This window comes from Coregonus lavaretus, assembly GCF_964263955.1.
Source record: "Coregonus lavaretus genome assembly, chromosome: 34".
NCBI classification, from domain to species: domain Eukaryota; kingdom Metazoa; phylum Chordata; class Actinopteri; order Salmoniformes; family Salmonidae; genus Coregonus; species Coregonus lavaretus.
Window position 1 is genome coordinate 3,395,143 of NC_140021.1, and position 13,695 is coordinate 3,408,837.

Genomic DNA, 13,695 nt, shown 5'->3' on the forward strand with positions numbered 1-13,695 from the left:
TGGATAGGCCAAGTAACCCCAGGTGTACTAGTACCCCTGGTTGGAAGCCACTGATTTATGGGGACCCAATTTGGCTCAGGAGTACCCCCCAGAGAGATGTTTGTCTATTTTCATGATTCTCTGTGGGGGAAGGTATCACTATGAAAACCAGTGTTTACTTAATTTTGTGAAATAATAGTGGATTTCATGCTTATAAAATGTCTGGAATTCCTGTTTATAATAGAATCAAGAAAAACACAGAGGGGCTATTTTAACTTGACTTCATTCTTTATTCTGCTCATGTTACATGGAGAATATAGAAAACTAAATCACTACAGTCAGGAGATGTTCAGAAAGGTCCATCCGAGAGCTTCACTCTTCATCATGTCGTTTCTGTGACAGAAGATGGATAAAGGTTTAAATGTAATTAACTATGACAGGGAACATTATTCAAAAGTTATATGAATGATAGTATGGTTATTGGACATCAAATACTTTCAAAGCTATTGAAGTTGGGTAATTTATAGTTGACGAACCACATAATATTCTTTTAAAAAAGAACCCATGACAGGGAACATTATTCAAATGTATAGGTAGTTATATGAATGATAGTATGGTTATTGGACATCAAATACTTACAAAGCTATTGAGGTAGAAGCTGTTGACATAGTTGACATGAGGAAATTTGCAAACTATAACCAATATAATGAATTTGATTAGAAGAACTGACCTGGGAGCGGGCATCACAACTCTTGACCTCACTCCTCTTCCTTTCCTTTCTGTGACAGAGAAGATGGATTCAAAATGTTTACTGTGTACTGGAAAACATTTTATACTGCCATTTTATACTGTGACCTCTGGTTGAAATTTTACAGTTGGGAACTTCAACAGGTATAGTTACTTGGTAACAATGTAACAAATAATTAATGTATTACATATTTTCTTCAGGAATCAACAGGTGAATATAGAGAATTTAAATGACCATTAAACAGAGTCCCAGATCCCAGACTTTAGCGTTGAAGCTATTTAAGGTTGAGGATTTTGCCATACATTACAAATGGGAATCTGCTAAATTATAACCATCACAACTATGTACATTGAAACAGCAACTTCACTGACCTTGGAGCCGGAATCACGACTCTTGGCTCTCATCTTGTTGACCTGAGACTCAGCAATATCAGCCCTCTCCTCTGCCTCATCCAGTTCATGCTGAATCTTGCGGAACTTGCCCAAATTGGAATTGGCTTGTTCCTCCTGTGAATGATGTTAAAAATGAATGTTAAAAATCCTGTGAATAATGTGTTGTTTCTTGCAAACAACAACTAGAGAATGACAGATGCATCAGTTGGATGATGGAATGTTTTCTACTTACAGCCTCCTCTGAAGTTCTCTTGTAGGATTTGACCTTCAGCTGCAGTTTGTCCACCAGGTCCTGAAGTCGGGACAAATTCTTACGGTCTTCCTCAGTCTGTACCCAAAAAGAAAGGGAAAAAATTGTAATGTATCTTAAATTTGATTCTTAGCACGTTAATAGTGCACTGTTAAATTAAAATATATGATGTACCTGGTAGGTGAGCTCCTTGATGCGTCTCTCATATTTACGGACTCCTTTCACAGAATCACTGCTCCTCCTTTGCTCCATTTCCAATTCACTCTCTAGCTCCCTCACCTAGAAAGACATGATGGATGTTAACACATTATTTCCAATTATGTTGTTAGTTACCACTGCTTTTAATATTAAAGCTAGAAATATGACTAGAAATATGAAAAATGATTTAGAATGAATAGAAGATAATGTAGCTGGGTCTTACTCTGGACTCCAGCTTCTGGATCTGCTTCTTGCCACCTTTCATGGCGATTTGTTCAGCTTCATCCAGCCGGTGCTGCAGGTCCTTGATGGTCTGCTCCATGTTCTTCTTCATGCGCTCCAGGTGAGAACTGGTGTCCTGCTCCTTCTTCAGCTCCTCTGCCATCATGGCAGCATCAGTAATGGCCTTCTTGGCCTTTTCTTCAGCGTTTCTGCACTCCTGCACAGCCTCCTCCACTTCATTCTGAAGCTGGGATGTGTCACCCTCCAGCTTCTTCTTCTGGCTCAACAGGCTGGTGTTCTACACATGTATATGACAAATTACTGTTATATTACCTCTACATACCTCAAGTAGCAGACTTTTAAGTAGAACACTTATTGTTATCTATTACCGTCTTACCTGTGAGTGCAGCAGCTGAACTCTCTCACTAACATCCAGCAGTTCCTGCTCAGCCAGTTTGCGGCCTCTCTCAGTCTGCTCCACCATGGCTCTCAGCTCATCCAGTTCAGCCTGCATCAGGTTGTTGCGTCTCTCCACAATGGCAATGTTCTCCTTCAGGTCATCATTGGAACGAAGAGCATCATCCAGCTGCATTTGAGAATCCTGTAGAAAGAATTTATGATTTTACTATATTTATTTTGTTTCACAGTGTGGTTTGGCTTTTTGTGAAGGCACAAGCAATGTTTTTAGTTCAATGGTGTGGAAGTATTACCTTCAGATGGGAATGGAGACCTTTAAGTTGCTTCTGGGCCTCTGCTGCCTGCCTGTTAGCCTGGCTGAGCTGGATCTCCATCTCATTGAGATCTCCCTCCATCTTCTTCTTCAGCCTGAGAGCTTCATTCCTACTGCGAGTCTCTGACTCCAGGGAGCTTTGCAGGGTATCCACCACTCTCTGCTGGTTCCTCTTATTCATCTCCATCTCCTCATCCTTCTCCACCAGTTTCCGTTCAATATCAGCTTTGACCTGGTTGAACTCCAGCTGTGCTCTCAGGATCTTACCCTCTTCATGTTCTAGGGAGCCCTATGAAAACAAAGCCACCCATACTTTGTAAAATCTTCTAATTAAATTCTGGTACTTTCAGTATCAGTAAATGTTTTCTATTCTCACCTCAGCTTCCTCTAGAGCAGACTGTATCTCAGCCTTCTCCTGCTCCAGCTGTTTACGGATCTTCTCCAGCTCATGGATGCTCTTTCCTCCTTCACCAAGTTGCTCAGTCAGGTCAGAAATCTCCTCTGTGGAAAAATATAATTTTACATCAGAATCTTTCTGTGACAACTAGTAGGGTAGGGCGGTATCCAGATTTTCATACCTTCATACCGGGGTATACTGTATTACTGGCAGTGTAGATTTATTTGGCACATCTTAGATAGTTAACTTTACAGTATTGAAATTCATACCGTCGGTAATTCAAAATACCCTTGTATACGGTATATATGGAAAAACTTCCAAGCCTAATAACTAATATATTTCTGTGATCTCTATAACATATCGATCTTTAATTAACTAAGTTCTATAGTCCAATAATGCATATGCTCTGACCTTGGAGGTTCTTGTTCTCCCTCTTCATGGTCTCCAGATGATCCAGAGATTCCTCGTAAGAGTTTTTGAGTTTGAAGAGTTCAGTGCTGAGAGATCTGGCCTCTTTCTGGGAGCTCTCCAGCTCAGTCTGAGACTCTTCAAACTTCTGCTTCCACTCAGCCAGGACCTGGAAACGTAAGTGGTTTCAATACAGTATATGATTAGGATAAGATGTACTTTATTGTCCATTAGCTTACAGAAGAAGGATGCTCACAACCCAAGCCCCCGAGACATAAGGGCTGGAAACACTGGGTCTGCCGCAGTGCAACTCCCCTGGAGCAATTATAGGGGGTGAAGTTCCTTGCTCAAGGGCACAACGGCATGTGATGGTATTATGTAGGATGATGACAGCAACCTTCTGGTTGCCGGCTCACTCTACACAAGGTTTTCCCGTCTGAGGTTGCTGGCCCGCTTCTCTAACCACTAGGCTACCTGATGCCCCTATCATGTACTATAATGAAGGCTAATAGGACTTGTGTATACCATTTATTTTCTTACCTTGTCGAAGTTCCTTTGCTTTTTGTCCAGAGCGGCAGCAGATGCATTGGATCTCTCCACATCCACCATGAGATCTTCAATCTCATTCTGGAGTCGGTGTTTAGTCTTTTCCAGGGAGGAGCATTTAGCGTTAACAGCTTCCACAGCTTCCTCTGCATCCTGCAGACGCTGAGCCAGCTTCTTCCTAGATGGACATAGATGAGAAATACATTTAAGAACAGCTGCCTTTTTTTCTGTCTGATATAAAATGGTTGTATATCAGGTAATCCATGTATCATTTGTCATGTACTGTTGTTTGTCACTAATTCAGCCAAGGTTGAATAGCCTTAAAAGAAAGAGAAAGTAAGAAAATATCCTTACCTTTTTTATTTTTTTTGGCTTTAATATTGCAAATAGATTGTGACTTCTATCAAAGTAATTTCTGCATCATTTCCAATCCCCCATATATATTTTTTTATAAAGATATATATATATATTATTTTAAATATATTTTAGTTTATTATTTACTCCTAACCCTACCACCCCTTCCCTAATTTGAGTACATTTATGGGCTTCTACTTCTACTTCCAGCTTATAAATACTATTTACATTTTACGGACACAGTGTATTTTACATTAGTTATCTTTTGCTTTGTTTTTAGTCCCAGCCTTCAGCTACCCTCAACCCCTCCCATCTATCTCTGAACACCATCCAGTTTTGATTTCTATTTGCCATATACTTTTCAACTGTGCTGTGATGTTTCACAAAAGTTCTGAGCCTTTCTATTCTCATAGTTTCTACAGATTGTAGATTAAAGATGAACATTTTTGCTAAGAGTATTATTATATTATTGATCGATTGACTGTGACTTTTCAGATCACCCAGCAGTGCTATTTGCAGAGTTAACTCCAGACAAATGTTGCAATTTTTCAGCCATTCCTGAACCTGCGACCAAAAACAAGCTACATATGGACAGGTCCAAAACAAATGATCTAATGATTCTGTCTTTGCAGCAAAATCTGCAGAGCTGGGATTGTTGTATCCCCCATATATATAACATTCTATTGGTTACAAGAATTTTGTATAATAATTTAAATTAAACTTACTTTGCGTCTTCAAGCTCCTCAGTCTTCTGGATGGCATCAGTTTCGTACTTGGTTCTCCACTGAGCCACCTCAGCGTTGGCCTTGGACATGCCACGCTGCAGCTCAGCCTTGGCCTCCTGCTCCTCCTCATACTGCTCCCGGAGCAGGTCTGAGTCATGGCGAGCAGACTGCACCGCATGGGCAAGTGCGTTCTTTGCCTGGTAAGGACATTAAAAAGATTATCTGTAATTATGCCAGAGGATAAATGAAGTTGATTATGGACACTGCATTTTTTTGTATAAATACCTTGACTTCCTCCTCCAGTTGTCTCTTGAGGTCTTCAATCTGCTGAACGTTGGACTGCTTACCTCTGGTCAGTTGGGAGACCAGAGAGTCCTTCTCCTCCAGCTGTCTGGCAAGTTCACCTGTTTTAATACAATTCAAATTAATTTAAATTATATTATTTATTGTGGTTATTCATTGTGGCTGTTCATGTGAATGTCCAGGTTTTTAGTTAATATACCATTCTCAGTTTGAAGCTTTGCTTTCTGCATAGTGAAATCATTGATGGATCGCTGTCCTTCCTCAGCTTTCGTCCTGTATTCACTCATCTGGTCCTCTAGAGTGCGGCACATTTTCTCCAAGTTTGTCTAAAAACAGATTTGTTTTTTGAATGACGGAACACCATCACTAGATTCCATCTTTAAAAATCATGTACAGATAACACATGTTATGATTGCTCAATGACACCACATACTTTGGACTTGACAATCTGCTCCATGTTGGAGACCACATCATCCAGCTCCAGTCTGAGCTCACTCTTCTCCTTCTCCAGCTTCTGCTTCACTCTCTGAAGGTTGTCAATCTGCTCTCCCAGGTCAGCCACACTGTCAGCATTTTTCTTCCTCAGAGAGGCAGCTGTAGCCTCATGCTGCAGAGTAGCCTCTTCAAGATCTCTGCGCACCTTCTGGAACTCAGCCTCCCTCTTCTTGTTCATCTCAATCTGGGCAGCAGTGGCTCCACCTGCCTCCTCCAGCCTCTCACTGATCTCCTCCAGCTCTCTGGACAAGTCTGCCCTCTGTTTCTCCACCTTGGCACGGGCAGCTCTCTCAGCCTCCAGCTCTTCCTCCAGCTCTTCAATGCGGGCCTGAAATGGAGGGAATTCAAATGTTTTGGTAAGAACAGAACATAAACAAGTGTAACACAAAGATTCCCTTTTCAACAATACTATTAAAATACCTGCAGCTCCTTCAGTTTCTTCTGAAGCTGGGCACTCATGGCCTGCTCATCCTCAATCTTGCTGTTGAGTTGGCTTGTCTCAAAATCCTTCCTGATAAGTAAAGCACACATTTTAGCGCTTTCTTTAACATAATTATTCATGAGATTTTGTGGGTTGTGATCTTACTTCTTCATTCTCTCCTCCAGCTGCTGCTTGTCGTTCTCCAGGTCCATTAGGCTCTCCTGGGTCAACTTCAAGTCTCCTTCCAGCTTTCTCTTGGCTCTCTCAAGGTCCATCCTCAGCTTCTTCTCTTGCTCCAGAGACCCTTCAAGCTGATAAAGGATATATTAATTTGTTGTTTGTTGTAATTTGTTGTTGTAATTTTTATGATTTCCTGTTTGGTACTCACATCATCAACTTGCTGTTCCAGTTTGGCTTTGGCCTTGGTCAGCGTGTTGACTTTATCCTCCTCACTCTGAAGGTCATCCAGCGTTTGCTGATGAGCCTCCTGCAGAGCCTTCTTCTCCTTGGTCAGCTTGGCAATGATTTCGTCCAGAGCCGCCATCTCCTCAGTCAGGTTTTTAACCTACAGGAAACAGAACAATGTAATTACGCTTTCATCCAAACCAATCAATTGGAGTTTTAACAATACAAGAATGAAGAAAAACGTTTACCTTGTTCTCCGTGGCATGCTTCTCCTTCTCCACTTTAGCCAGAGTGAGCTCCAGATCGTCAATGTCCTTCTTGAGTTCTGAGCACTCATCTTCCAGCTTCCTCTTCTTAGCAGTCAGCTCTGAATTCATCTCCTCCTCATCCTCCAGTCTTTCTGTCAGCTCTTTGGCTTTGGCCTCAAGCTGGATTTTGCTCTTGATCAGACCCTCGCATCTCTCTTCAGCATCACCAATAGTGTCTTCTGACTGTCAATGTGTCAATTTATTATAAGTATATACAATTCTCCAAAGCTCAGAAGTTTGTTTGGTGGCAAAATATTTGGACACTACAAATGCTCCACTGATTGTACATACCTATTTAGCTAATCATATCTCTTCTTTTTCTGTTTTTCTATTTCTCTAATTAGTAAAAAGCTAACCAGAAAGGACATTTTGACAAAGGATGTGAGTACATTAAAGTAACTTTAGTGTAGTTAAAGTTACTCACAGTTTGGACAGCGAGCTGCAAGTCATTCTTCTCTTGGATAAGGGAGACCATCTTCTCTTCTAGCTCCTTTCTACGGGCTTCAGTTTTAGCATAAACCTCTTTAAGCTTCAGGAATTCTTCCTTCATGTTGGCCATCTCCTTCTCAGTCTCTGCTGACTTCAGCAGAGGTTTGATCTTGAAGAACATCTTCATCCAGGGCCAATTCTTGACACCCATGAAGGCACGAATGTTCCATTGGATCACAAGCAAGGCATCCCTGTGACATTGAATAAAATTATCTTGTTATACCTTTTCCACCTCCACCATATTGTCTGCAAAAGTTGTATTTTTTCTTATTCCAACCTGCGGTCAACAATTTTCTGGAACTCAATTCTGGCAAGTAGACCACGTGATCGGGCCTGCATGCCAGTGATGATAAGAGCGAGACGATCGTCTCTCATCTCCTCAAGGGTACCCAGGAGACCAGCCTTGAAGAACACCTAATGATTCACAAAGGCCATAACGTGGTGCTTGGATCGTCTTGTATTTGTACGATTGTATTTTTCTGCCAGTTGACCATAAATAACTTGAATGTGGTATCTCCCAGATGTACAAAACTTGGTAGTCATGTTTAGATTGCTGATTTCTTGCCTCTGCGAAAATGGCACAAATTGACCACAAGTTGGCCCTGTAATGTGCAATTGATTTTGCAACTTCAGTCCAAGCGTTACCGAGAGTTAAAAACAAATGTTCTTTAAAAATATGTGAGAGAGTCTATCTCAAACAATATGGCCACAATGCTTTTAATGTCTTATATGTAGCCACATCTGTGTCTACTGCATGGTTTATATTTGTATATATTTGTATCTCTTGACTTGATCCATTTCCCCCAGAGACAGATAATATGTAGTAATCATGCTCAGTGGTATATCAGCAGTTATTTGAAGAGGCATTGCTCAGGTTAACCTGATGGTGGTGTAGTAGTAATATACTGCTTGGACCCCGTAATTGCTGCTGGTCCAACAAGTCTTATTGCTTTTCATCTATTTAGAGAACTTACCTTAGTGTGTCCTAATCTGTACTGGGTGTGGTCAATGTCCAGAGAGCCCAGCAGTTTTTCGGCTGCCTTCATGTTGTCAATGAACTGACCCTCGGGGATAGCATTTGGATTGAGGATGCGGTATCTGAATTTAAATCAGAAAGCAGTTATCTTCAATAATGGAACACCTGAATAGGTAAACAGTTGAATTTATTTTGGAAAGGAAATGCATAATAATGTGTACCTTTGTTTGAAGTCAGCATACAGGATCCTGTTGGGGAAGCCCTTCCTGCAGATCCTGATGCCTTCCAGCACACCGTTACAGCGCAGCTGGTGCATGACCAGAGGATTTTCCATGGCCCCAGGAGTCTTGGTCTCGTTGGGGATGAGGCAACGCACAAAGTGGGGGTGAGTAGACCTCAAGTTGGTCATGAGTTTACCCAAGTTCTCCTGTGAGTATGACAAATGTAGAATTTTCCATCAATGAATGACTCTCCCAGTACCTCACGAGTCACAACGGCATTTAATGCTAACATGACAATCCACAACATACTGGCATTTCAAATGTAGCGCAAATATAATACATTTGTTATTTTCTGCCGTTTGAAAACATCAGAAGTATATTGATTTGAAGTCAGATTTACCCTGTGCAAAGCAGACACAGTCTGGAAGGAAGAACCTTTCTTCTTCTTTCCTCCAGCTGCTTTTTCTTCAGCAGCTGTATGATAATGAAATAATTCAAATATACTATTATTACTACTGTCATGTACTTTTGTATTTATTTTAGTGTTTTTTTAGTCTTTGCAGATAAAAACACATAGTACCTCCTTCTGCACCAGCATAGCTTACAAACAGGTTGGCCAGGAACTTAAGACTTGACTTCTGGAACAGTCCGACCACAGTCTCATTCAGCGGGTCCTTGTTCTTCACCAGCCAGTTACCAATGTTGTAATCAACAGTGCCAGCATAGTGAACCAGGGAGAAATGGGCCTCTGGTCTACCCTTAATAATCCTAGGCTTCTGGAAGCATGCATTTTTGCCCAGATGGGTGTCATACAGCTTAGCTTTGAATGTAGAATCACTGGCCTTGGGGAACATGCACTCCTCTTCAAGGATGGACATGATACCCATGGGCTAAAAGGGAAAATGAATGAAAATAAATTAATACTAAGGGAAAAGCATAAATAAAATAATTTGTTGTTGAAGCACATTTAGGAAGATTGCCCTTGTAATGTTTGAAATCTCAGATTCAATCATATAAATTAAACTACTGTGAAACTGAAGACACCAACCCTTTCAATGAGGTCAATGCAGGCAGCCAAGTCCATGCCGAAGTCAATGAACTCCCAGACGATACCCTCTTTCTTGTACTCCTCCTGCTCCAGCACAAACATGTGGTGGTTGAAGAACTGCTGCAGCTTCTCATTAGTGAAGTTGATGCACAGCTGCTCAAAGGTGTTGAACTGAAAAAGAAGTTCACAGTTACATTATTTTGTCAGCTGTAATGTTTTAGATGAATCGTTTCATATGACGTGTCCTATTGATCAAATGTACATCAAACACTCACATCAAAGATCTCAAAGCCAGCAATGTCCAGCACACCAATGTAGTGCTGACGAGCGTTCTTTGTGTCCAGAGTAAGGTTGATTCTTATCACCATCCAGAGGAACATGTTCTCGTAAATTTTCTTTGCCAGTGCACCAATGGAGTAGTACACCTACAAAATATTGAGAAAATAATTTACCAAAACATAGACTCAACATAGGGACAGTTTCCCAGACACAGATCAGGCATTTTCCTGGACTAAAAAGCATGCTCAATGGGGAATCACAGGCATGAAAATATTAGCAACTCTAAACAGAAGTTTTATGCTCAAAATTATTATCTCCTGGAAATGTCCAACTTTTTTGAGACTCACCTGGTCGACACTCTGACCTTTGGTGACCCACTCATTTCCTACTTTGACCCTTGGGTGACACAGCCCCTTGACCAGGTCAGCAGAGTTCAGGCACATCAGATATGCGGCTTTGTCAATATCTGGAAAGGCAAAGTTTTATTGTTGGAGGAGGCATTGTGACCGTCAGATTTTTCAGAGATTACTGTATGTTAAAGTGAGAGGTTTTAAATGCTCAGTGCTCACCCTCAGTGCCGTCTGCCTCTGCTTGCTCCTCCCTCTGCTTGTTCTTGAACTTCAGGTTGCCATAGTGCATGATGGCACCAGTCAGCTTATAAATGCCATTAATCTCCTCTTGGGAGAAGCCCAGCACATTAAAGGCATCCTAGTTCCAAAATAAAGGCCATTGTTTTGTATTGTAGAGAGTTGGATACAAGTATAATATTATCACATACAGTGTTCATGAACATATTTTACTCACATCAGTAGCCATTAGCTCATCTGAATCATTAATGGAAGTTACAGCAATCTCTCCTTGGGAGATGAAGGCGTAGTCATAGGGATTGCTGGTGATGAGTAGCATCTCTGAAATGAATTGAACAGCACAGTTTAATTTGTGTTCTGGCCGTGGTATAAGCCATAGCATAACATAGCATAAGGGCCCCCCCTGCCGACCGGGGCGCACCCCACAGTTTGGGAACCACTGATCTAAGATCCCTTCCAATGTGTTCTTCAATCTCATAAAACATTTTAGAAAAATGCTCAGTGTCGTTATCCTCACAAGGATTTTGTTAAACCAAATCTATTTCTCTGAGTAATTGAATTAGTATCAAATGTATATAAATAAACAAAATGTAGCTCAGTGTTTGTATTTTTAATTTATACAGTATTTATTTTGCTAATCTTTATCAAGGGATCCAATAAATCCATAAATCTGTAATCCGAAATTCTCAGTTGAATTCAGAATTAGACCTCAACCCCGCTCAGTACACAGTTTGATGATTTAATACTCACCCAGCAGTTCTGGTTTCTTTTGGGACAGGATCTGGTAGAAGATGTGATAGTCTCTCTCAGCCTTGAGCTGGAAAGTTACACGTGACTTCTCCAGAAGATCTGATCAGTATGGAAAAGTGCTTTTGGTATTAATGTGTTTCCTTGTCAAAGAGATCTGTTCAAGCCTGAGCAAACATACTATTCTATAATATTCTACTGTATCTTAGTCCATGCCGCTCTGTCATTGCTCGTCCATATATGTATATATTCTTAAATTCCATTCCTTACTTAGATTTGTGTGTATTGGGTATATGTTGTGAAATTGTTAGATATTACTGGACTGTCAGAGCTAGAAGCACAAGCGTTTCGCTACACCCGCAATAACATCTGCTAAACACGTGTATGTAACAAACAACATTTGATTTGATTTGTACTCACAAGTCTCAATGTCAGCAGACGAAAGTTTCCCAGTGACTCCAAAATGAATTCGGATGAATTTACCCTGTAAGTTATTGTCAAGGCAGAAATGAATGAGCACACCAGATCTGGGTTCAAGTAGTATTTGTTTTCTTTTTGAATACCTTAGGTGTGCTTGATTGAGCTTGCATGGTGTAATGGAACTGATGGAATAGTCCCAAAAGTTTAAATCACACCTTTCACACTCTAGGCAGACTCGATCAAACACTAAAAGTATTTGAAAGAAAACAACAAACAAATACTATTTAAACCCAGGTCTGTTGCTCACATACAGTCCCAAAAGGGAATATTTGCTGATGGACCTGAGGAAGATTAGCTGACGTCATGACATCCACTAATGGGGATCTTAATAAAATTCTTATCCTAATGAAATTCAAATCGAGAAGGTAACAGATAAGATGAAACATTTATGATAAGATTTGAATGGTATTTGACTGCGAACAAAGACCAAACTTACGAATCGGGAGGAGTTGTCATTCCTGATGGTCTTGGCATTACCAAAAGCCTCCAGGGCAGGATTGGCCTGGATGATTTGATCCTCCAGGGTCCCCTAGAAACCAACATCCGTACAGTGTCAAAATGCTATAGTGAAAATCAATAGTGTTTGTCAACATATGATCATCCAGCCATGAAGTATGTTTAATTTAGGATCGATAATGAGGAACATTTGCAATTCTATTTACCTTTTTTTCTTCTGCTGCACTTTTCTTTCCGCCAACAGCAGCAATACTGGCGAAGTACTGGATGACTCTCTTGGTGTTCACAGTCTTTCCAGCACCGGATTCTCCACTGGGATTGGAAATACAAATGTTGATGTCTCAAAAATGTATCTTAATTTTAAATATCCTCAAATCAATATAACCTTTGGTTGATGTACTTACGTAATAAGAACAGACTGATTTTCCCTGTCTGTTGAAAGATAAGTATCAGTAAATGTGTCATTATCCAAACAACATTTGATATGCCAATGTAGATTAAAAGGAAAAGTGATATTTTACCTGACAACATGTACTGGTAGGCATTGTCAGAGATGGAGAAGATGTGAGGAGGAGCTTCTGTCCTCTTCTTGCCTCTGTATGCATTGACAACAGACTGATCGTACACTGGCAGCCACTTGTAGGGGTTGACCGTGACACAGAACAGCCCTGAGTAGGTCTGTGGAAGACGAGGGGGATGCAGATTTAGTTTGATTCATTTGAATGAATGTTTGATTTAATGGAGATATTAGCAGGCATGACTTACGTAGATCATCCAGGCTGCGTAACGCTCTTTGAGGTTAAACAGCACAGCAGGCTCGTGCAGGAAGGTGAACATCGCCATGTCCTCAATTTTATCGAACTTTGGCGGGTTCTGGGGGTGGACGTCGTCCTCCTTCACAGTAACAGTCTGAAAAAATAGGAAATTAAGTTATTTTGTTTCATTTTCAAGGTGTAGAGGTATTTACTTAGAGAGAAATCCTATCTTGCATCTTTGCATGAAAGTTAAAGATCTCAAGTTAGGATTTTTCTCTTTGTTATCTCTTGTGAGAATAATTTTTATAGTAAACAGTAAAGCACATAACTCAATTCAGTTCATAGCTTAGCTGTTCATCAATCATAGAGTTATCCTAGTAGAAAATGTATTATCTTGTGATTTTCCAGGTCATATATTTTCAGAAATGCTTTTCACCAAAATATTTACCTTTCCAAACTCAGTATCAACGGTGACTTTAGCCCCGTCTCTGCTGGTGATTGTGGCCTTGACGTACTCAACCTCAGGGTCAGGCACATAGCACTCCCTCTTTATGTCAAAGGGTCTAGTCTGGCATTCCATACGCTCCTTGTCTGACTTACGCAGATAGGAAGCTGCGCCGCCAAACTCTGCCATTAACGCGTCCCCCATTTCTTAAATCTGTGCAGGCAGGAAAAGAGCATTGAATACATACATACAGTATATATTACACACAGTACCAGCTTTGAGTTGGAATAATATTATGTGTTTGTGATTGTGGATATGTATGTATTTGTGT

The 13,695-nt window shown here is 40.6% G+C and overlaps 1 protein-coding gene across 1 annotated transcript; it reads right to left on the reverse strand.

The window, feature by feature from the left end:
• Positions 1-737: 737 nt before the first annotated feature.
• LOC311109378 (myosin-7-like) lies at positions 738-13,568 on the reverse strand (the record flags this gene model as incomplete). The annotated part of the gene is made up of 37 exons (XM_084152232.1): positions 738-758; positions 1,099-1,233; positions 1,352-1,447; positions 1,544-1,648; positions 1,791-2,087; positions 2,187-2,390; positions 2,500-2,808; positions 2,896-3,020; positions 3,328-3,493; positions 3,865-4,048; positions 4,950-5,146; positions 5,235-5,353; positions 5,452-5,578; positions 5,686-6,075; positions 6,168-6,258; positions 6,334-6,479; positions 6,557-6,733; positions 6,822-7,064; positions 7,306-7,561; positions 7,648-7,784; positions 8,345-8,468; positions 8,568-8,773; positions 8,968-9,041; positions 9,148-9,457; positions 9,616-9,786; positions 9,891-10,040; positions 10,242-10,360; positions 10,464-10,602; positions 10,699-10,802; positions 11,232-11,330; positions 11,649-11,712; positions 12,145-12,237; positions 12,371-12,476; positions 12,569-12,596; positions 12,686-12,842; positions 12,930-13,073; positions 13,368-13,568. 37 exons carry the CDS (start codon positions 13,566-13,568, stop codon positions 738-740), a joined length of 5,814 nt encoding a protein of 1,937 aa, XP_084008358.1.
• Between the last annotated feature and the right edge of the window lie 127 nt (positions 13,569-13,695).